Source organism: Blennius ocellaris, assembly GCF_963422515.1.
Source record: "Blennius ocellaris genome assembly, chromosome: 13".
Taxonomy (NCBI): Eukaryota; Metazoa; Chordata; class Actinopteri; order Blenniiformes; family Blenniidae; genus Blennius; species Blennius ocellaris.
The window spans coordinates 403,220-428,387 of record NC_137662.1 but is presented as its reverse complement, the minus strand read 5'-3'; the positions used below and the strand labels follow the sequence as shown (position 1 = coordinate 428,387).

Genomic DNA, 25,168 nt, shown 5'->3' with positions numbered 1-25,168 from the left:
ACCTATGCATTATTTTTTAAACGATTGTAATGTATGGTTCTTGAATCATCAATTATACACTTTTTTTCTGGCTCCACACTGCTAGATCACTATCTCAGAAACATGCTGAACAAGAGCAGAATATAAGACTGACAGTCAAAGCTTTGGAGATGTAAAATATTAGAAGTAACGTATCTGTAATCAAACTTTAACCCAAAGAAAAGTGGACTACATTCAAGAATGTTCATGGTTCTGTCATAGAGGGTCATTATTCTACACCACAACTGGAAAATGTCAGGATATTTAAAGGAAGAAGAAATGAGATTCAAAGGAAGGTGTTGCTGATAAAATCCAAAAGTTCAGTTCATCTGCCTCCTGTGGCTCATCAAACTGGTGAAGATCAGATGGATGAGTGATTCGCTGGGAGGCGTGAAGACGAGCTGGTATCAGCAGGAGTGTGTGCTGCTCCCCATGACTGGCTGATTGGATAATAGCGCTGACAAAGCGGTGTGCAGGTGCATCAACGAGCATCAGACCGGTTTAAAGCCCAACCCCACCAGAGTGGACCCGAGGCAGAGCAGCGAGGCAGGAACCAAAACAAGTTGATGAGGCACTGACATGTTTCTAACCAATTCTTTTCATAAACACAATCTGATCACACTCAATTGCACGGCTCCAGCCCTGCGCGTCCCCGCTGAACGCGTCCCCTCGTTGCTGCAAGGTTCGTCCGCGTCCCCGCTGAGCGCGCCCCCGCCCCCTGGAGTCACGTGACCCACTCCGCTGTCATCCTTCAGCCGCAGCTAGCTTTGCTCCGACCTCCTTCTCAAACTTCCTCCTCTCTGCTTCACGATGGCGACGCTGGTGGCTAACAGGGCGATGGACGTGAACGGGCTGGCCGGAGCCGCGCGGACTCACACCCAGGCCGTGACCAGGAATTATATCTCCCAACCCAGGCTGAGTACGTGCTAACGTTAGCAGCAAACTGCTAGCCGAGGCTAAGCTGTGGTGCGTTCACTTACACAGGCACGGTGGGAAATGTCAAGATATCGTCATGTGACGCTTCTCATATGACGTTAACGATTCAATCAGCTTTATTTATTAACATCTTCAAACTCTGAGTTGAAAATATACATTTCGGTAAACAAAGGTTTCTCATTAACGTAGTGGATGGCGTGGTCCAGTTCTAGTCCAACACGTTTGTTCGGAGGCTTCAATTTAAATGTATTAACTTGTTTAATTCAGATTTTCGCATCTATACTTTTGGTGGATTTGGCGTGATGACTGGCGATAACCCACGGTAACCCGTTCCTGTTGAAGTACTGAAGCAGTAGTTTCAGGCCTGCATGACTATGTTTTCCCAGGGACTTGAACGCAGCGCCAAGATGCAGTCATTTTAGCTCCATAGGCTAACAGGCTACACGATGAACACCACGACATATTCGATATTCATGGTGTTTTTACTGGTTTAAGCAATTAATCATTCATGTCTAAAGATGTCTGTAATGTCCAATCTGTATTCTCAAACAGTGTCATTGTTTGGTGTAAAACCTCGAAGCTATCACGCAGCTAACTGACGTTACGTGTTTTCTGGATTCACAACGTAGACGTGTGTGTGTGTGTGTGTGCGCGCGCCCGCCCGCCCAGCTTCATGTTAAAGATGTTTAATGTGCTCTAACTGGAACCATTGCCAGGTGGTACAATAAAGCAGCTTTCAGTTGGATAGGCTGTTTGAGTCCTGCGTGTTGCTTCGAATCGGACAGATCCGGGTGATCTGGTCACATGACAGATGGAGGGCCTGTCACGTGACTACCATCACATGACAGATGGCGGGTCTGTCATGTGACCACCATCACATGAGAGCTGCTGCTGAGGACATTCACCTCTCAGCCCATTTTGTCCAGAATGCTATTGAAAGTAACGTGTGGGAGGTTTTCATTTGAAAATTGTTTTGTTTATTTTTAAGTGTCTTGGAAGCTCTTCTTGCTCCACTCCAACCCTGTTAGAGTTTAAACATCTGATGGAAAGTGAAACCCTGTGATATCAGTACATCTGAAAGAAATGGTAGAGGTTTTCTCATTAGCCCCGTCTCCACCGCACAAGAAGTACCGGCCTAGACCGGTCTAAACCGCTCCGGTTCGCGTGTCACCACAGGAATGCAGTCTAAACCGCTCCAGACCGCTCCAAAGGCCACCGCTTTTCCGCTCCCCTTCCGTTGGGGTGCCGGGGACCATGGAACCGGTCTGAGGTTGAGGAGCTGTTTGCTGATTGGTCAGTGATTTACTACACGCCCTCAATATTTTAATGTGCCGGCTGAATCCTCTGCTGTCAGTGTGGTCAGCTGTGCACTGGTTGTTTTTATTTTCATTTTCTTTTCTTTGCTGCTCAACTTTAGTGTTTGTTGTGAAAGAGCGGACTTGAGGCAGGGGGAGACCGGGGGGAGGGACTTTGCATCGCGTTGGAGTTTTCTGTTTGCAGCATAGCACTCGCCGTGGCGTGGATGTGCGCCCGGGACACCGGAGTCTGGAGCTTTGGGCTCCGGCGCTGACCGCGCTCCAGCAGCTCCGCTTTCCAGAGGCGGTCAGCGTTCTGTTCAGCCGCGGTCAGTGGCGCTTTATTGCGGGGACGGACCGCGGAAGCGATCAAAAGGAGCTCGGAGCTCGGCGCCTCCGTGTTCCGGCGCTGTGCTGCCGGACCGCGATCAGCGCCGGAGTGGAGAACCTCCTGGGTTTGAGCAGAAAGCTCAGACTCCCGTGTCTGTGCCTCAGCCAACCGGGGGGAACGCTCCGGCCACTTGCCCCACACCCGAGCGCTCGAGTGCGGGGAACGTCGCCCCAAGTCGCCGGCAAGTGGCCGAGCGACTCGCTCTCTCACAACAAACACGGAGCTTGCGCTGCAGCTCTCCGCTGCAAAAAATGACTGCTGCAAAAAGTAAAAAAAAATTTTCCGCTGCAAAAAATAACAGTGCAAAGTGGAGAATGTAAACAACAGAGGATTCATAAGATCTACATCTGACGACGTTCTTTTCTGTTATAATGTCACATTTCTGCGGAGCTCATAAGCCCCGCCCACTTTTCACGCTCCTCTCTGCAGTGGAGACACGACCCAAAATTTCGGTCGGGGTCTCTATTCTGAACTGCTCCGTACCGCTCCGCTCCGCCCCGGCGCTTGTGTGCGGTGCAGACGGGGCTATTGATGTGGCGAAGGGGGCTCCCAACTCTTGCTACCAAAATCAATTTAAATCAAACTTTGTAGTTATGTCTATTAAAAAACAGTAGACCTTAAAAGGTACATTCTGGACTATTAAATACTACAATGTGACATTTTGTGGATTTTGCTTCTCAACAGCAATACATTTCCTTTTCTCCTTGTCATTTTTGCTGATGCTTCCTATATCAGAGGCCACCTTTCAAAACGTATATACCACGTGGCATGAATTGACCAATCACATTGCTCGTTACTGGGCGTAATACAAAACAGGAAGTCAGTTGTGAGTTGTTTACTCAAGACGATAATTTGCTATAATTAGAAAATAGATGAATTTAGACCAAATGATGTGGTGACAAGTAGTGATGGACGTTCTACACATGTTTTAGAGGATTGGAGCAACACGATCGCTATTTTTTTCCGCCATCTTTTCTGCATCTTTACCGTCCAAGTGATGGCTGGACGGCCTCGCTTTGCACCCCCCCGGCCCTCGCCTTGCGCCCCCCCCAGGCCTCATGTCGTCGAGCCTCATTGGGACTTTGATTCAAGCTTTTCAGCAAGTGGACATGCACCATGAAACTCACAAGGTGATATTTCTTTATTTTCTGTGTGTAAACGTCAGAGAGGCTCCAGCAGACTAAAAGCCTCTCAGCAAACGGGAAGGAAATGACTTAATGGAGCTCGGGCCATGGGAGAGCTAAGCAGAGAGGAGGCAGCATGTGATAAAACCCTTCAAAAATTCCCTCATTTGGTTTCCAGGAGAGTAGCTGGGCTTTTTTCTCTCATCAAACGCATTACCAGACAGCTGCTGTCCATTCTCGTGATGAAGCTGCAATTTACAACCAACTCATAATCTCAAGTAACTGCAAGGAAACTTGTGCTGCTTTCAGGAGAGCAGCGCCGACGGCTCGGCTTCTTTTTCCTGGACAGGTTCTACATTTGTCTCTAACCGGGGCTTCACAACATGTTTGGAACCCAGGGTGGCTTTTAGATGAGCCAGTGTGTACGAGAGCCACCTGTCGTCACTGCCTGTCTGAGTGGTTAATGAGCAAACGACAAACAAAACACACCAGTACGGCTGCGAAGGTATGGCCAGAATGTTGCGCCATGTGGGTGGTGCAGACTGAAGTTGCTCCATGTGGGTGGTGCAGACTGAAGTTGCCCCATGTGAGGGGTGCAGACTGAAGCGGCTGCATGTGGGTGGTGCAGACTGAAGTTGCTCCATGTGAGGGGTGCAGATTGAAGTTGCCCCATGTGAGGGGTGCATGTGGGTGGTGAAGACTGACGTTGCTCCGTGCGGGTGGTGCAGACTGAAGCGGCTCCGTGCGGGTGGTGCAGACTGACGTTGCTCCGTGCGGGTGGTGCAGGCTGAAGTGGCTCCGTGTGGGTGGTGCAGACTGAAGTGGCTCCATGTGGGTGGTGCAGACTGAAGTTGCTCCATGTGAGGGGTGCAGATTGAAGTTGCCTCATGTGAGGGGTGCATGTGGGTGGTGAAGACTGACGTTGCTCCGTGCGGGTGGTGCAGGCTGAAGCGGCTCCGTGCGGGTGGTGCAGACTGACGTTGCTCCATGCGGGTGGTGCAGGCTGAAGTGGCTCCATGTGGGTGGTGCAGACTGACGTTGCTCCGTGCGGGTGGTGCAGGCTGAAGTGGCTCCGTGTGGGTGGTGCAGACTGAAGTGGCTCCATGTGGGTGGTGCAGACTGACGTTGCTCAGTGCTAAAATGGAATGAGTGTGATTTTATTGTTGGACTTGGCTCAGTCGGTTGGAGAACATTAAAAGCATTAAACACTGCAAATTTAAGATTAGTGAGTATGTTGACATGAGAAACACTGATTATTTGTTAGATGGCTGTACAGAGGAATTATTTTATCTCATTAAAAAAATAGTAAAAAGTTGAGTGACAGTCTTTTTTCTTCTTGTAGGACAGACTGGACAGTGCAGTGTGTCCAGTCTGTTTCAGCCACAGTCCGGACTGATTGATTGTGTGGAATTAAAAGCCTCAAAAGGATGAACTGATCCCTGATGAAGTCTGAACACTTTAGTTCTTGGTCTTTGTCCATAATGAGCTGATGGAAGAAGGTTTCCTTTGTTTCATCCATTTACTGCTTGTATGTTTTCCTGAACACTTGGAAACAAATTCAGTCTTAATTTTTGTGCAAACTTGATCGACTATTGTGAAAGTAGATGTAAAAACCGACGTGAACAAACGTGATCTTTTCATTTTGCTCATTTGACCAAACCTGTTGACGTGGCTGGAAGTGCGAGGCTAAAGCCGGCGACGGCGGAGGAAATGACACGCACTGGGTTGAATGCAGTCAGTTGCCAGGCGTCAGAGTCTATAAGATCACAATGTAGAGCGGGTTTTTACTGCCCGCTTGACTTTGACGGCGCTCCGAGAGAAGCGGCGTCTGAAAAGCCACGGCGAGACAGAGCGGCAAAATAAACAAATACCCACATTTCTCATCAGACCAAGTCTTTTCTGTCGAGAGGCCTTTGTCTCTGTCATGTCAAATGCGACAAAAGCTATTAGCCCACGAAATGGCTCGCCTTTGTTTTAGTGGTGCATTCTGTCATTTAGTGCTATGAAAAGACATGGAGCAAGGCACTATACTTCTTTGTGAGGATTTAATTATTGGTAATAATGTAGTCACGATAAACAAATGTCTCATCTGTCACGAGGAAAGTCATTTCTATAAAATCAATGTTATTTTTGTAGCACTTCTATAATCCACGGTCTAATTAGGCCTAAGCAGCGAGCTTGTCAGGAAGAAAAGCAGGGAGAGCGACTGTCGTGGGCGTTTGCCATTCTTTTCATTGAAAGGAGATTAAAATGTAGGCTAAGGATTTGACACCATTCCCGTCGCCATGAACAGACACCGAGCCACTGCCTTCACTGACCGCCTGCTCCGGGTCGCCTCACGCACCCGTCCCGGGTTCCTTCGCTAAACCACGAAGGACCCAGTCCTGCCGAGTCGACAGTGTTTGTGTCCGCTGGGCCTCTTTGTGTGCGTCGTGTCGATGAAATGTTGATTGCTTCTTTCTTGATCTGAAAACGGGTCGATGCCCATATCTCAATGTTTCTCCGATGCCCGGAGGAGAGCGAGTCCCCTCGCGCCAGCTTTGTATGAATGTGTGTGTGAACGGGTGAATGTGACCGATCATGTAAGGCTCATTCACGCCGCTGCTCGCTGGGTTCCCACAGCTCTATTGAAGCCCGGGCACTCGTCTGTCTTTGTAATGAAGCCGTTGTATTAAGCAGCATTCTCTTTGCGTAAACAACCTCCGCCCCGGACCCTTCTGCCCACGAGCAGAGCTCCAGTGTGCCGGCAGGTCGGCCCCCCCGGGTTCAGCCCCATTACATTTCCCTACAATCACTCTTTAGATGGAGTACCTGTGTACCTGTGGGGTTAAAAGCCTGTTCAGCGTGGAAATCGGGAACCGTCGACGTGGACGAGCCCCGATTGGCTGCCCATTGTTTGGAGAGAGGCGTGTCCACGGCGCCAGCTATTTGTGACCCCCCCCCCCCCCCCCCCCCGTGATTTTTAAAATGCTTTTATTTATTCTAAAAGTTGTTTGTCATTTGTTATCAAAACACCCAAGTTGGCCTTCGTTCGCCTGGTTCACTTTAGTTGCACAGATATTTTTTTTTTCTCTCTGGTGTTGAACACAAAGCACTTTCTGGAGGTTGTAAAGCAAAAATGTGATTTCTGTCCTCTTGTGTCCAAAACATTTCAATTGTGTTTTTTGTGGGGGTTTTTCCATTCCCCAAATAAAGAAGGTAGGGGAAATGTGCTGTTGGAAAATCTTGACCAGAGAACGGCTGGTATTACTTTTTTTCCCCCCCATACAGACAAAAATACAGATGGCACAGAAGAAGAAACTGGTGACGGTTGTCATGATTGGCATTTCCATATTGTGTGTGCGAGACACAAGTCAAAAGAGCGGCGCTGAGAGGAGGATCCTAATGGAAACAGGATGTCTTTACATAGAACTGGAGCCGTTAAAGTACAGAAAAGCTGGAGCTGACGGGAGGAAGTGGCCGTCTGCTGGGGTTTTTCCCCGGGGTCAAGGAAAACCACAAACTTGTCCGTGGCTTTGTTCGGACTGCGTTCACACGGTAGAAGTGTGTGTGACGCTGGGGAATGGACTTCAGCTCCACGGTGTGTGTTTTACACATTTACCCATTTGCAGTCCCAAACGGGACCGGCTGTCTGACCTCTACTGTGACCAGTGAACCACTTTTAAAGGCAAGATCATACCATGGATTGTACATGAGGGAATCGAGCTACCAACCCTGCAGTCAGAAGAGCAGGGGTCCTGCAATATCTTCACTTTGCAGCATGAGACCGATGTGTGCCGAAGCAGTGAGACGTCGGCCCCCCAGGCCTGGAGTTGCTCTTCCCTGCTGTCGACCATCAGCTCCTCTTCTGTTAGAATACACCAGTGCATACCGTCTTTGACCACTAGATGTCACTGTACGGCCACAGAAAGCAGCTACGATACCACAGAAAAACCTCATTGCTGCTGTATTGGAAGAGAAAAAAGAAAAGAAATTCACAGCAGAATTGAAAGTAACGACGGCAAATGGAAAGAGAGCAGGGAGTTCAGAGAGGGAGAGAGAGAGAGAGACTGGAGTGAGGGGTAAAACACCCTCTTACTTTGAAGAAAGCGGAGTGCTGATGGTGGGCTGAAAGCTGAGGAACAATTCATGAAAGGTTCCAGAAACTGGATTAGCAACTTGCATGTGAGCAACACCACGGTGACTTCTAGTCCAGAATACACGGTAACTGATGGTCTAATAAATACCGATATTAGCTAAACCAGAGGTCAGTACCTTTTGAGACTTTCCCACCAATAAAAACGAGTCTGGAGCCACTAAACAAGGCAATTATCTGGAATAAAAAAAAGACGTTTAAAACATTGCAAAAACTCGGGTACAGTTTGGGTATCGCTAATTCATTTTTCACATTTTTAGTTGTTTTCCTCTTTTTCGTTAACTTACAGAATAGATGGATTAGTTATTTTAATTTCAGTTTGATGGTTTTTCTTTTTTATTGAGTATTTGAGTATTTTCTGCCAATATTGACTCTTCTTACCGTATTTTCCACCCTATAAGGCGCACCGGATTATAAGGTGCACCTACATTGATTGACATAATTTACAACTTTGTTCATATATAAGGCACACCGCATTATAAGGCGCATGGAATAGACCAGTGGTCATAACCTTTATAGCTCAAAGCCATTAGGTTATATTTTCCACTGATTCTAACACCCAGAGTGGTGCACACACTTTATTTTGATAGTCCTACCTGCAGCCTATGCCAGGAGGACACTACACACAAAACCTTCTTCACTGCTGGTTGACAACTTACAACTACCGGTAATAAACTAAACTACATGAACTAAGCAACAAAAACACAACACAACACAATTATTACCGACACCACAAACCAAATATAACCCCCAATAATTGCATTTAAAACACCACAAACAGCTGCAATGAATTATGGGAGTTTCTATCGGCTGCACTGAGGAGCTCAGGATGCAAGGCATGATGGGAATTCATGTTTTGTGTTGTTGGAGGTTATTGTGGGTTGTTGTTGGGCTTGGTGTTGTGTTGATTGTGTTTATGTGTTTTTGTTCCCCAGTTTAGGGAGTCATTATTTCATCTAGTTTATTTTGGTTTGTTAGAATGTTGGTGTGCAACCATGAGTGATGAAGGTGTTGTGTGGAGTGTCGTCCGCTCTGAAGATCCGGTTGTGAAGTTAGAGTTGTCAAAATAAAAGCTTCTGGTTGTTCAGCTGTCAAATAGCAGTCTGGAGTAGAACAATTCTTCCATATATAAGGCGCACTGGCCGCTTTTGAGGAAATTTGAGGTATTTAGGCGCCTTATAGTGCGGAAAATACGGTACCTTTTTACCCTCGAGATTACATCACTTTTCAAAGTCAGTATGGATTGCAAATAAAAGGAGAATAACAAATGTCCCAGAGGGGGAACACAGCTGAGGTGTGTTCAGGTGACGGCCCCTGGCTGTTTTTAGAGGGTGACTTTGATCTGGGTGATGATTCACCTGAACCAGGGACACACGTCAGCCATAATATTATGACCATGTGAGATTTATCAGGAAATAAATGTTTTAACTTTCATTATTTTTGTATTTACTGATGGATTTTTAAATTCCCGATTGCTTAGTATGTGCTATATATGATCTTTTCTTTTATTGTAAAGCCCATTGTCACAATGTATTTGAAAAGTGCTTCATAAATGAAGTTGTTGTTCCTGAACAGGTCAGTGGTGTTTTTAGACTTGCACAACAGTGGGACAGATGTTTTGGATGACCAAAGTGTCTCATTACAAAGGATGTCCTGGTTGGATTGACATGATCTGTGTTAATGGTATTTTTTTTTTTTTTTTTTTAATTGAGATCTTGATCTTGAAATGCTAAGCTCCTGAGTCCTGCAGGGACAATGCTAAATGCTAACTTCCAGAGTCCTGCAGAGACAATGCTAACTTCCAGAGTCCTGCAGAGACAATGCGAAATGCTAACTTCCAGAGTCCTGCAGAGACAATGCTAACTTCCAGAGTCCTGCAGAGACAATGCTAACTTCCAGAGTCCTGCAGAGACAATGCTAACTTCCAGAGTCCTGCAGAGACAATGCTAACTTCCAGAGTCCTGCAGAGACAATGCTAACTTCCAGAGTCCTGCAGAGACAATGCGAAATGCTAACTTCCAGAGTCCTGCAGAGACAATGCGAAATGCTAACTTCCAGAGTCCTGCAGTGACAATGCTAACTTCCAGAGTCCTGCAGAGACAATGCTAACTTCCAGAGTCCTGCAGAGACAATGCTAACTTCCAGAGTCCTGCAGAGACAATGCTAACTTCCAGAGTCCTGCAGAGACAATGCTAACTTCCAGAGTCCTGCAGTGACAATGCTAAATGCTAACTTCCAGAGTCCTGCAGAGACAATGCTAAGCCCAGTTTATTTCTTTGTTTTGTTTGTTCTGATTTATTTTGCTGCTTCAAACTGAACTGGAATCAGTTTCTGAGGCACTGCAGCTGGAACACTAGTGTGGATGCAAGGTGAAAACGGTCCAATCCATCGTCAGAGGTTTGAAAGCTTAAAAAGTGGACATGCAGTGGATTCACTGAAGCCTTACAAGCTGCACTTTAAAAGGAGGGATGTGAAATATAGGTGGTGGTGGGATTGATGACTTCAGATGGTGTGTGAGCATTATAGGATTCACTTCATGTTGGCTGTTCGGAGTGTGATGCTTCTAATCATGTTTCATAATGATTATGTGAGATTTCTCATATTGTGTGTGTGTGTGTGTGTGTGTGTGTGTGTGTGTGGCAATTAGCCTGGCAGTGTCCAGTGGGACTGTGGGAATCCCTTGAAGTAGAAGCTAAGACGTAATTGTGAGGCAGCACATCACAGTAGCCTTGCAGCGCTGGTTTATTGTCGTCCCCCCCCCGTCTTTCAGCTGGGAAATTGAATTGTGTTGGAATGCTCTGTGCCTCTTTTCTCTGGCACTTGAATGGGCTCTTTAGTATTTCACACCAAGGTGTCCTTCAGGGTGCGAGGTCAGGCTACCAAAACAGCTTCTAGTGGCGGATTAGGACCAATTAACATCTTTGTACACAAAGGGCTCTGGCAGCTGAACGGGCTGCGGGGTGACCCACACGGCTGTTGCATGCCAAACCAGGGGAGCGCTGCACTTGAGCTGAAGTAGCAAAAGAGGGGTGGAGAAAGTTTTCCAAACCTAATGGGAAATGTTGCTACTTCACACCTCATGAACATATAGCCCATTGAGCAGTCGTTACCTTGTGAAATGAGAGAGCAAACCACTTTTTTTTTTTTTAAATCGCCATTTACATGTAAGAGTGTACCTTGAACTGTCCTGTCTTTTCTTTCTCTTTTATATAAAGATGGCCCACTGTATAGAACCCGGGCGAGGCCTTTAAACCCCTCAAACGCAGATATCGGACACACTTCACTCTGCTCCATACATTGTTCTCACCAGAAAGGATCTTCACAGCACTTTAAAATTCTAGCGGTTGGTGAGTTTATGTTAATGTTTTGGGTTGTTTTTTTTAATGTAAATTTAAACCGTGTCAAACACTTTGGTCCTGGATCAGGTTCTTTTCCTAACATTTGTATTTGAGCTGCAGAAAGCTCACTGTGACCAAGGTGGTTATGAGTTTCAAAAAGCTTTGAGGAGGAGACGTCAGCTGGAAAACTGCCTTTTCTCTGAAGAACAACACTCATGTCAAAGTTTTGTTTGTAGAGCATTATACAGGGGAACTTTAGGACTGTCAATATGTGTCGGGAGATCTCGGCACACTTTGACCGTACCGACACAAGCACACGTTTCATCTCGACGAGACAAACGTCGTCTCGGTTCTGGCCTGAAAAGGTGTCGAGACTGAAGTTCCTCCATTCGGGAATCACCGGGAAAAGATTAGGGGCCTGTCCACACCAGGAAACTGGTTCACTGCTGAAGACCCTGCTGGCTGACTTGTGGTCAGACCACGGTCCACCTTTGGCCTCCATGTTTCAGCACAACCTGTTGCTGAATCATTTGCAGGCAACCTGAGGATTCTAACTTTCATCTCCCAGTTCTGGTTAAAAGAAGTCCAGATAATATTCTTTTTGTTGGCTTCCAGTTGTTTCGGTCCCGTTTCCAGGTTCTCCCTCTTTGTTTGTGTGAGCTAACGCTGCTTTGCCAAATAAATGTTTCGACTCGGTGAATGAGAGAAACTAATGTTACTTGAAATGTCTTGAAGTTGCATTTACCTCCTCCCGGCCCAGTTCCAGGCTTCTCCATTCAGATGCGGGAGACTTATGGATTTCTAAAGGGTTCCTGTATAATTATATAGCCCAATTTTCCCTGCTCCATTATTATTATCATCACTCTTCAGTAAATAGCCATATGTATCTCTTTTGAGGCCTGCGGGCAATTTCCAGGCTAAGTGTAGCTATTAAGTCCTTTTTATAAATATGGACTAGCTGCCATTTATGAGGGGGGAGGATCATAAACATAATGTTGTGAAAATGTGATAGAATTTTCATTAAAAGCATTATTTACTTTGCCGAGGGCAGTGCAGGCCCAGGGAGGCAAACATACAAGCCATTCCCATAGAAAAGAATCCTCCGTTATCATTCTTGGCAGATTTTCTTCTCGGCCAACTGTTGGGGGCAGGTACATTTTTATCCTTTGAAAACTTTTTATTACATATGTAGTGTCCAGACTTGCATCACTGTGGAGGTCTTATTCCAGGTTGATTTATCTTGATCTCATCAAATCAAACTTTATTTCTATAGCCCTTTTATAATCACCCGGTGACATCCAAAGTGCTTTACAAAGCTAAAACTACATTAAGAAGTAAATACGAGAATAAATACATAAAAGTAAAATAAAACACAGGTGCTGTCTGTAGGAGGTGCGGTGGTGCTGCGGTTTGTTGAAGCCATCCAGAAATTCATAAAACGGAGCATACAGAGTAAAATAAAATACACTGCCCTAGGCAGAGTTAAAAGCCAACTTAAAAAGGTGTTTTTACTCTTCCCCGTAAAAACAACCAACCACTAAAAGTACACGTGTAAAACATTCTAAAGTGACTTGAGTGAAAACCATTGGTTTTGATTCTTTCTTGCTATTTTCAGTGATGTATTGGAGTATTTGACATTAACAGACAATTACAAGTCATTATAGATTCATCCCTCACCACAGGGGTCTACATCCACTCACTCCAAAAAGCATGTCGCACTGTCAAACCAACAAATACCACCGCTGATGAGCGGTAGAAATAGCTAGGCCGGTTTGGTTGCCGTGGTTACGGTGATGAGGAGGCTGTCTGGCTCGGTGTTCACATCACTACTGTTTTGTTGAAGTCGGGAAATCATTTTGGTATAAAATGGCTGTTTTGGTGGCTTCTCTCCTTCACTACTGTCAACCAGAATTCATCCATCCCTCTATCCACCTCTTCTTCCTCTACATCCTCCTTTAATTAAAAATTATTCAAAATATTAGTTAGAGAAGGCGGCGTTATTTTTGTTTTTTTTTTGAGGAAGAAGAAAACCACTGGAAAGTGCTTGTACCTATTTATACTTATTACCCCCCGCCGTGGCTGATAGGCCCCGAAGGGGGATCTTGAAACAGTCTCTGTCCGTACGTCCGTCCGTTCGAACGTTTCTACCTATATCTCGGCAACCCCTGGGCCCACAGTGACCAAACTTCACATGTGGATACATCTCAGAGGGGGAAGGGATACTATGGTGACCTTGACCTAATTTGCATATTAAGTAGGTCACAGGGTCACGAAGTGCTTAAAAACACATGTTGGGCTCTGGAGGCCTAGGCTTTTGAGCTAGGGCTCTGAAATGTTATACACACATGATACACACTCCAGGGATAACCTCCAGTACACCAAGTGACCTGACCTTGACCTTGAAGATCGGTAGGGTCTGAAGTTTGCTCGTCATGGTTGCACAATACATGTATTTTCATATAAACATTTCTCAGCAGTTCCTGGGCCCACAGTCACCAAACTTCACACATGGACACTCCACCTGGGGAGAAGGGTCACCATGGTGACCATGACCTAATTTGCATATCAGGTCACAGGGTCACTAAGTGCATAAAAACACCTTTTGGGCTCTGGAGACGTATTTTGACATAGCTTATGAAGAAGACCTTTCAGATTCTACATAATTATCTACTAGGACCCATGGAACACCCTCTAGTGTACCAAGTGTGCTGCCTTAGAGCTGGCTTTGTGAGAAAATATAAAGCCCTCCGGCGGGGGATTAGCCCAGCAACGGCCTTCTTGTTGTGTAATTTATTCAGTGATTCGCATGTCTAAAGTTATTAGCTGCTAGCTAGCCCCGCTCAGGCTGGTTTGCTATGTGGGTATTATTGTAGCAAAACTACGTGTCAATGCGTATAGACTGTCTGTCTGTGTTTCAAGCCGTCTGTCCAAAGTCACAGTGTCAATGTTTAAAAGCATTTGTCAATGTGAACCTTAATCTGCAAACGTCGTCTAGTAGTAACTTGTCTGTCTGTAATTAGGTATTTAAATGTGTAAGAAATCTGGTCCTCTGCATTAGAATGTGTACATGCAAGATGATTTGTCAATGCGTACAAAGATACTTGTAATTGAAAAGTCTGTTTTCAGCGTCAAATCCTGAAAATACAGACAAATCAACAGTTACGAGTCGAGCTGCTTCACAATTGGCTGTTTTTGTTTACCCCCCCCCCCCACATGACTTTTGCTACACTTCTGCCTTAAGAATTCAAAGTTGTAAAGCCTGGGTTTTGGTACCCTGAGCTCAGGCTCACAGGCTCCTTCACTCTGGCTGCACACTACTCTGCTGCCCTGCACCTCAGTAGGTGCAAGCAGGTGTGCAGGGCAGCTGGCACTATGCGTCAGTGATGTTGAGCGTACGCCGCACTGTGGTGCAGGGTGTAGACAAGTTTAGCCTCCAGAAACACTCGGCACATATTTCAAAATAGACTGTTTGAAACACTACCAGTGATAATGTCGGTGTGCGCCATGAGTGATAAATAACACATCCTCATAAACAAAACCACATTCTCAAATCATTACTCTGGTCCTAATGCAGTGGTAACAAAATGGTCTTTGGCTAAACGTGTCCCTTATTACAGCAACCCACTGGATTATCATTTCTATTACCTTGCTGCAGTTACAGGAATGCTGTCACCTCAGAGCTGATTAAACAACAACACCCAGGCTTTACAACTTTGAATCCTTCAGAAGGCAGAAGTCACGTGTAAAAAAAAAAACAAAAAAAACAACCAGTTGTAAAGCAGTTCGACTCACAACTGGTGATTTGTCTGTATTTTCATGATTTAAAGCTGAAAACAGACTTTTCAATTACAAATATCTTTGTACCGATTGACAAATCTTATTACATTATTATATCATTATTACAACTTGGTACAAATTCTAATGCAGATGAGCAGATTTCTTACACATTTAAATGCCGAATTACAGACAGACAAGTTACTAGACGACTTTTGCAGATTGCAGCTCAAAGATCTGTTTCAATTCATTTCACGAAGTTTATGGAAGATGTTGAGTCTGAATACACACTGCAGGGACAATGCTAATGCTGAATGCTAAGTTCCAGAGTCCTACAGAGACAATGCTAATGCTAAATGCTGAGCTCCAGAGTCCTACAGGGACAATGCTAATGCTAAATGCTGAGCTCCAGAGTCCTACAGGGACAATGCTATTGCTAAATGCTGAGCTCCAGAGTCTACAGGGACAATGCTAATGCTAAATGCTGAGCTCCAGAGTCCTACAGGGACAATGCTAATGCTAAATGCTGAGCTCCAGAGTCCTACAGGGACAATGCTAATGCTAAATGCTGAGCTCCAGAGTCCTACAGGGACAATGCTAATGCTAAATGCTGAGCTCCAGAGTCCTACAGAGACAATGCTAATGCTAAATGCTGAGCTCCAGAGTCCTACAGGGACAATGCTAATGCTAAATGCTGAGCTCCAGAGTCCTACAGGGACAATGCTAATGCTAAATGCTGAGCTCCAGAGTCCTACAGGGACAATGCTAATGCTAAATGCTATGCTCCTGAGTCCTGCAGGGACAATGCTAAATGCTATGCTCCTGAGTCCTGCAGGGACAATGCTAAATACTAGCTTCCAGAGTCCTGCAGAGGCAATGCTAAATGCTAACTTCCAGAGTCCTGCAGAGGCAATGCTAAATGCTAACTTCCAGAGTCCTGCAGAGGCAATGCTAAATGCTAACTTCCAGAGTCCTGCAGAGGCAATGCTAAATGCTAACTTCCAGAGTCCTGCAGAGGCAATGCTAAATGCTAACTTCCAGAGTCCTGCAGAAGCAATGCTAAATGCTAACTTCCAGAGTCCTGCAGGGGCAATGCTAAATGCTAGCTTCCAGAGTCCTGCAGGGACAATGCTAAATGCTAGCTTCCAGAGTCCTGCAGGGACAATGCTAAATGCTAAACTCCTGAGTCCTGCAGAGGCAATGCTAAATGCTAACTTCCAGAGTCCTGCAGAGGCAATGCTAAATGCTAAACTCCTGAGTCCTACAGGGACATTGCTAAATGCTAACTTCCAGAGTCCTGCAGGGACAATGCTAAATGCTAACTTCCAGAGTCCTGCAGAGGCAATGCTAAATGCTAACTTCCAGAGTCCTGCAGAGGCAATGCTAAATGCTAACTTCCAGAGTCCTGCAGAGGCAATGCTAAATGCTAACTTCCAGAGTCCTGCAGAGGCAATGCTAAATGCTAACTTCCAGAGTCCTGCAGGGACAATGCTAAATGCTAGCTTCCAGAGTCCTGCAGGGACATTGCTAAATGCTAACTTCCAGAGTCCTGCAGGGGCAATGCTAAATGCTAACTTCCAGAGTCCTGCAGAGGCAATGCTAAATGCTAACTTCCAGAGTCCTGCAGAGGCAATGCTAAATGCTAACTTCCAGAGTCCTGCAGAGGCAATGCTAAATGCTAACTTCCAGAGTCCTGCAGAGGCAATGCTAAATGCTAACTTCCAGAGTCCTGCAGAGGCAATGCTAAATGCTAACTTCCAGAGTCCTGCAGGGACAATGCTAAATGCTAGCTTCCAGAGTCCTGCAGGGACATTGCTAAATGCTAACTTCCAGAGTCCTGCAGGGACAATGCTAAATGCTAACTTCCAGAGTCCTGCAGAGGCAATGCTAAATGCTAACTTCCAGAGTCCTGCAGAGGCAATGCTAAATGCTAACTTCCAGAGTCCTGCAGAGGCAATGCTAAATGCTACACTCCTAGAGTCCTGCAGAGGCAATGCTAAATGCTACACTCCTGAGTCCTACAGGGACATTGCTAAATGCTAACTTCCAGAGTCCTGCAGGGACAATGCTAAATGCTAAGCAACGGCTTCAGCAGACTTTAAAATCTGATAAGTGGATTCAAAAGGACCCAATTACACACTTTGTATTTGAAAAAGTGTTTAAAATACTGGAAGATACATTGTGGTAAACTTAGTGTTTTTCATCATTTCAGATGAGTTAACCAGTCTTTCATTAGTTGACAGTAAGTGGTCCATAGGAACAACAGTAGTAGTTGATGCGAGGCTTTTTCCTTGTGACATGAGCAATATTTAAATTGTATGTCACATATTTACTTGGATTCCCATGTCATTGTTAAATGTGATGCCAGTTCACTTTCAGCTGTACGCAGTCTTATTATGTAAAAAACTAATGAACCCTGTGAGTCCACAGGTGGTTTGAGTCTAATAGTTCATCAGCAGCTGCAGCTCACAGCTGTATTCCCGCAGCCTGATGGTTATTTAAACCTGGTGAACACGTGCTGGAGTGCCACGCTGTGTTTGTGCCAGCACATCATTAAAGCACAAACTTGGTGGCTCTCGTTGGTAATGAGGTAAGCAAAGGTTACAGCAGCCGTGGCATCGCCGCGCAAGGCCGTGGTGGAGGAGAGGAGTGTGTGTGAATGTTGGGATTGAGTCATTCAGCACAACGGGCCCTGAAGCAAGAACTGAGATAAAGGCTGTTTAGAGTAAAACTCATTTTGCTTTGGAGAGCAAAATATATATTTTTTTTGTATTTAGGCTGCCCTTGGTTTTTATCATCACACTTGAGCCATTTTTATCATGCTCTTTCAACAGTCTGCAGCCCCACCTCCGCGCACGCACGCACGCACACGCACACACACACACACACACACACACACACGCAGGTGTGTGTGTGGGAAATGGCTGCAGTACTGTAGAGCATTGACAGGTTATTTTGTTGCCCCCTGCCTAATTAGTGGCATAGTGGAAGTCCCCCGCTAAGCTTTAGTGCTTTATGTTGGTAGCAGTCTGCTCTAATTTCCCCACGCCTTTGATATCAGCCCTGAGATTGACGGTTCACACATAAAGAGGAACAGCAGAGCATGATAGAAAACCCCGCTGCCCCCTCCTGCCCCATGTCTTTGCATTTTACCCCCCAGGTCTGCAGATGTGCAGGGAGGGGGCTGCTGCTCCTCCTCCACGGAGACGGCCTCCCATGTTGGCAAAGTGTTAAATGAAACGTGGTTTATCCCAGTCGTGATGATTTAAATGTTGAACATTTCCTGAATCTGTTCAATCTGCAGTTGTATGGACCAGACTTGTGATGTTCTGTTCCTCGTGTTGCTGACGTGGTGTGTGTGGTGGCGCTCGTGCTCTGCCTCACCTGGACCGCCCAATCACAGCTCACATTACAGAACAATGTAGGGGAGAGAAGAAAAAAACAAATCACACCTTCAAGCATAAAGTTTTGAAGAGTCATTTATACTCATCGAATGTATTCATTTTGCGTTCTGCATTTATATCCTTCCCCCAGGTTGTCTAAATGTCCTTTTCCGCAGATCTTCTGCCACGTCTCCTTCATGTGCTGTGACGATGGTTTGCATTGGCTTTCTGTTCGACTCCGTCCCGAGCGCAGTGACGAGCCGGTGTGTTTTCAGGGAGCAGAGGAACGGTGCATTTACACCCCGGTGCTATAAACCTCAGCCACTCGCTGGAGCCGCTCGCTCCTGCTCCCTCTGAGGTGAAGTGGTGAAAGTGAATTCTGGCGTCCGTCTGTTAAGCCACTGCTGGTATTTAAGAGTTCAACCAGCTTTTATCAGCTCAGATTCATTTTCAAGTAGAACACAGAACGTAAACATTGTTTTTTTTTTTTTAAAACGACCGTAACAACGGAGGTCAGGCTCTCATGGGAAAGTCGGTTGCATCAAACCTGTGAGCAGCTGAGTTTGTACTCTGAACCCGACGCTGTAGGAGTTTGTGTCGTGTTTATCTTGTGCCATTTAAGAATGTACCTGCAGTAATAACCGTAACCTCCTCATGTCTGTCGGCTGATCATGTTAGCCGAGCTTCTTAGCTTCACATCGATGCTCTTGCTACGTCGACATGACGACAACTCAAACAAATGTTGGTGACGACGCATCATTTATGAAGTCATTTCTTTGAACAATTTTTCTTTCATTAATCTAAATGACCACTAGGTGGCATTGTGACAGCAACAGGCTGCTTCAGGCGCAGTTCCCACCACAACGTTTCACGTCACGACACCTGATCCCGTAAAAGAAAGGCGTGTCAGCAGAGACTCTGGCAACAGTGTAGTTGGTATGCCGGGCCACCGGGGGGCGCTGTCGGTTGCCTTTGTAATGAAACCACATAGACATGCCATATCTACATACCTCTTTTCTTGAAATGGTATCAACTGAACAGTGGTGAACGTCTGACCGATGTATGACCATTTTGATTATCCCCCGCCGTGGCTGATAGGCCCGAAGGGGGATCTTGAAACAGTCTCCGTACGTCCGTCCGTCCGTTCGAACGTTTCTACCTATATCTCGGCAACCCCTGGGCCCACAGTAGCCAAACTTCACATGTGGATACATCTCAGAGGGGGAAGGGATACTATGGTGACCTTGACCTAATTTGCATATTAAGTAGGTCATAGGGTCACGAAGTGCTTAAAAACACATTTTGGGCTCTGGAGGCCTAGGTTTTTGAGCTAGGGCTCTGAAATTTTATACACACATGATACACACTCCAGGGATAACCTCCAGTACACCAAGTGACCTGACCTTGACCTTGAAGATCGGTAGGGTCAGAAGTTTGCTCGTCATGGTTGCACAATACATGTATTTTCATATAAACATTTCTCCTCATTTCTCAGCAGTTCCTGGGCCCACAGTCACCAAACTTCACACATGGACACTCCACCTGGGGAGAAGGGTCACCATGGTGACCATGACCTCATTTGCATATCAGGTCACAGGGTCACTAAGTGCATAAAAACACCTTTTGGGCTCTGGAGACGTATTTTGACATAGCTTATGAAGAAGTCCTTTCAGATTCTACATAATTATCTACTAGGACCCATGGAACACCCTCTAGTGTACCAAGTGTGCTGCCTTAGAGCTGGCTTTGTGAGAAAATAGAAAGCCCTCCGGCGGGGGATTAGCCCAGCAACGGCCTTCTTGTTAATTGTTGATCTTCTCAAAAACAACTTTCCTCCGTGTGACTGAGGCCAGAATGAGAAGAAAAGGGCTTGAATTCTCCTCTCTTCCCCTCCAGCAGCACACTTCGTCACGCAGTGTCGTTCAGAGGGGAATGTCCTCTTGGTGTGGCGGAGAGGCAGAACTTCCAGCAGATGGCAGGTTGTGGGTAATGCTGGGAGCAGCAGAGGTGGAGGGAAATGGCACGGCGCAGTGTTTCTAGTGACATGTTTGATGTGCTGCTGTCGTCCTTCACTGCATCTCTGCTCACTGATTATAGTCTAATGTTGGGGGAGGCTCCCACTGACCTTCACCGACGATGACCCTCCTGTATTGCGAGGCTCGGACCGCACCACGTGCCTCTATAATTGGACCCAACATGTGCATCTCCTGCATTTTTCCCTTGACATTTGCCTGCCGTTGACATTTGGTCCCGGGAGTGCTTGAAAGCAGTTGAAATCTGTGCGTGAAAGGTCAGCTGCTGATTATGGAGCATTGGCCGTGAAGACGTCTACTTACTGCACCGCTGATTGCCGTCTTTCAGCGAGACATGGAAATGGGATTATTGAATGTATTACCCGTGTTATTTTCTTGTCCCGTAGCCTGTTGGGATAAAGAAATGACTGAACTCTTGTCACGTTCCTCTCTTCCAGCCTACTCCACCGTGTCGGGGGTAAATGGACCTCTGGTGATCCTGGATAATGTGAAGGTGAGTCCCGTAGCCTCTCGGACTCTGCAATTCAGCTGCTGGAAAACCATCCCAGATGATATGAGGGTGTTACTTAAAGGACGTTGCATATTCCTGCCGTAGTTTCCCAGATACGCCGAGATTGTTCACCTGACCCTGCCTGACGGCACCAAGAGGAGCGGCCAGGTCCTGGAGGTGATCGGGACCAAGGCCGTGGTTCAGGTGAGCACCACATAGAACATCTTTCATCTCATTTTAATTTCATTTATTTGTTTAAATAGGGACAGTACATATGACATATGTAAATATATCAGATTATGTTGTTCCTCAACAGGCTGATGTAAAAAAATGTCCCACGTAATTAACACATAAGACAAGGCGAGTCACAGAACAATAGACAACAGGATGACACGCAAGACAAGGAAAAGAAGGATCATTGAAAAAACAACAACTTTTAATGCCGTCCTGGCAGGAATGGGAATTCCGTGTCGCGTCTGGAGGTTATAGAACCTTTTCACAAAAACAACAGAAAACCTGCACCATGTTCTGCTACGAGGTGTTCTGCTTCCATCAAATGGTTGAATCTTAGTTTGTGGGTAAAAACAGTCCAAATGGACAATGAGGCAGTGTTTTAGTAACATGAGCTTCAGTGAAACACATTTATTTTAGCATGAAAAAGATGAAATCAAGGGATTGAAGAAAACCAACAAAAATAAGCTGAATTGACAGGAAATACTTCAACAAATACAAGCAAGTGAGAGTTTAAAAAAAAAAACAACTTTCTGTATTTTCACACTAACTGATGTGGAGCTGCAGAGATCAAAATGGAGCGAAGGCGACCTGCTTTCACTCCCACACGTCTTTATTTTGACTGTAACCCATTCAGTGTGTTGCTAATCTTCGGTTGTGTGTATCCAGCACCAGAGGCAACGACGCCGCCGCCACGTTTTCCTGCACAGGACTCCTCTTTCTGGTCTGTGTGTGTAAACTAACTGCAGAGCTCGACTCGTCTTCCATGTGTCCATTAAAGCTGCCCCCGGGGACGGACTGTGGAGCTTCTCTGAACTCTGTCCTCAGTTTATTGAGTCCTGCTGGTTTGTAGGTGTTTGTGTGGTACAGCCGCTTTAACCTTCACACAGTGAGGGTGCTCTCGGCTCCTCGTCATGTGAAGACTAATGATGGTGAAATCATGATAAACGGGTGAAGAAGGAACCCGGCAGCACTTGGAGCAGAGTGTAGAAATGTGTGACCGCACAGACGGCAGAAGACGTCACGGTGTCCGTCTCCCTCCAGGTGTTTGAAGGAACTTCGGGCATCGACGCCAAGAAGACGGCCTGCGAGTTCACCGGTGACATCCTGCGCACTCCAGTGTCAGAGGACATGCTGGGTATAAACTTTAATCCACACACTTCTTTTCCTTTCTGTAAATAAGCCACTAATTACTCTGCGCTTCGGCTTTGTCTCCTTCCATCAGCTCATCTTTTAAAATAGAAGTCTTCATTATACTAAATTCACTTGGATTTTCAGTGAGCTCAGGAAATGCCAAATAAAAGATTTATTTTGAGGTTTTTGAATGTCTTAATCCATGTGATTATCTCGGTACAGCACAAGGTTGCATACATTCAAACAGAAGCAGAAAGTAAACCTGCCTTTGTTCCTGAAGTATCATTAAGCTTGTCCATGAATTTATAATCAGCCGTACTTGTTCCTTGTAGACTCGACAAGAGCCATTACAGCCGCTCTTCTGGTTTCTCTTGAGAGTCTGACAGAAGCAGAATAGATCAAATGTGTTTAGGAGTGTCATCTAATGAATTTAATTGTCCTACTGTTTTTGCTAATCATCTGTGAATGAACTTCTACATCAATCAAAGGGTCGCTTGCTTTTTCCCAGCTGAACTGCTCACTCTCCTCTTTCAGGACGGGTGTTCAACGGCTCAGGCAAACCCATCGACCGCGGGCCCAGCGTGCTGGCCGAGGACTACCTGGACATCATGGGTAGGCCTCCGCAACCTGCTCTGCCTCTCACCTAAATGTGGAGCTCACTGGGCGATGTAAAGTCACGTGGACGTTCTGCACTCGGCTGCACTCTGTGGTCGTCCGGCTCAGAACAGAAGGATCCTAAGAGAGTCCTTTACACCGCTCTTTTACCGTCAGGAAGGATTCACTTTGTTTTAAAACCTGATGTTTGATCTGGAAGCTGTTGGTGGTGGTGTGCGCTCAGAACCAAACTGTAGTCTACTGAGTGTTCAGCCCAAAAACAAAGTGCACGTTCCTCAGCTTCGAAATGTGAGACGAGGGGTGATGCTAGCGGAGATTCAGCAGGAGTAGGACGCCGATGTTCACAAGGAGAACGTTTTATTTTCAATGGCAGCAAACCGGAAGACGCACGTCTCCATCCACTGCAGTAGCGTTTGAGACGGTCGCTGACCAAACACACCTGCAGGTCAGGTGACCACCACATCAGAACATGTTGTAATTCTGCATATGAAATCTATCTGAGTCTCCAAGTCCGCATGAGATAATCTGAGTACCGTATTTCCCGCACTATAAGGCACCTAAATACCTCAAATTTTCTCAAAAGCTGCCAGTGCGCCTTATAACCCGATGCGCCTTATATATGGAAGAATTGTTCTACTTGAGACTGCTATTTGACAGCTGAACAACCAGAAGCTTTTATTTTGACAACTCTAACTTCTCAACCGGATCTTCAGAGCGGACGACACTCCACACAACACATTCATCACTCATGGTTGCACACCAACATTCTAACAAACCAAAATAAACTAGATGAAATAATGACTCCCTAAACTGGGGAACAAAAACACATAAACACAATCAACACAACACCAAGCCCAACAACAACCCACAATAACCTCCAACAACACAAAACATGAATTCATCCTGAGCTCCTCAGTGCAGCCGATAGAAACTCCCATAGTTCATTGCAGCTGTTTGTGGTGTTTTAAATGCAATTATTGGGGTTATATTTGGTTTGTGGTGTCGGTAATAATTGTGTTGTGTTGTGTTTTTGTTGCTTAGTTCATGTAGTTTAGTTTATTACCGGTAGTTGTAAGTTGTCAACCAGCAGTGAAGAAGGTTTTGTGTGTAGTGTCCTCCTGGCATAGGCTGCAGGTACGACTATCAAAATAAAGTGTGTGCACCTCTCTGGGTGTTAGAATCAGTGTAAAATGTAACCTAATGGCTTTGAACTATAAAGGTTACTGACCACTGGTCTGTTCCATGCGCCTTATATATGAACAAAGTTGTAATTATGTCAATTGATGTAGGTGTGCCTTATAATCCGGTGCCTTATAGGGTGGAAAATACGGTAAATTAAAGCGGAAGGAAAAGGTCCATTCTGAGTATTTAGAGGTTAGTTCATCTCTCAGCTCGTCGTTGACTGAGCTCGTCGCTTTTTTCAGACGTGGTGCCAAACGGCAATCTGACTTCAGAGATGGGGACTAGATCGTGTGACTTGGAACTCGAAAATCCAAGACTGAGACTTGATTTGGAAGTTTAAAGACATGATGACTTGAATGACGAGTGTTGTTGATTTTGCATTTTCAATTATAATAGAAATATGAAAATATCATTTTAAACGATATGGGCACAGGCTCAGAATACTGCCATGATTGGATCAATATAGCAGTCAGTCCTGCCCTCTGCAAACTACAGCCAATCAGAGGATGGCATTTGGTCCCACAGCCAATCGGAGGAGAGGAAGGAGGTGTCGTAAACCAGGACGAGCGATGGGACTGCACACTAATTTTCTCAGCTCTGTGTTTGAATTAATTCATTAATGTGGTTAAAAAGACCACCTACATTGAATGTGGCCTACATCAGCGTCTCTGCTGTGGGTAATTTAATGATATATGTGCACTAAATGAAGCATGCACTCTGTCCTCTGATTGTGCAATCATAGTCACAGCACCGAGCATGGCCACGGCAACTAACTTTGTATACTGGACTTTCCAGCAGTTGTCCTTATTTATTCTGTATTCGTGTTTTAAAAGAACACAAACATTTTCATGAGAAATTATTTGACATACATTGAACATTTATTACACAAGTTCAACGTTCAGATTTTCACATAATCACATTTTCCATCAATCAATCAAATCCACAACTTCACATTGTTTGATTGTGGAGCACAAACTGGTTTTGCACCAAACGTACTGCAGTAAAAGGAGCAGCAATGTGAGCTTGTCAGCTTTATAATCAAGGACTTGTGAAATAGGATTTGTACATCTGTAATTAAGAATCTGTGAA

At 45.5% G+C, this 25,168-nt stretch overlaps 1 protein-coding gene across 1 annotated transcript in view; it reads left to right on the top strand.

Annotated features, from left to right (window-relative positions):
* Positions 1 to 760: 760 nt before the first annotated feature.
* Positions 761 to 25,168, top strand: part of atp6v1ba (ATPase, H+ transporting, lysosomal, V1 subunit B, member a) — a 39,590-nt gene continuing 15,182 nt past the window's right edge. Inside the window, exons 1-5 of the mRNA XM_080507008.1 lie at positions 761 to 937; positions 20,865 to 20,920; positions 21,023 to 21,121; positions 22,193 to 22,286; positions 22,817 to 22,894. Of these exons, the coding sequence (XP_080363134.1) occupies positions 829 to 937; positions 20,865 to 20,920; positions 21,023 to 21,121; positions 22,193 to 22,286; positions 22,817 to 22,894 (436 nt within the window). The 5' untranslated portion in view covers positions 761 to 828. The remainder of the gene's footprint in view (positions 938 to 20,864; positions 20,921 to 21,022; positions 21,122 to 22,192; positions 22,287 to 22,816; positions 22,895 to 25,168) is intronic.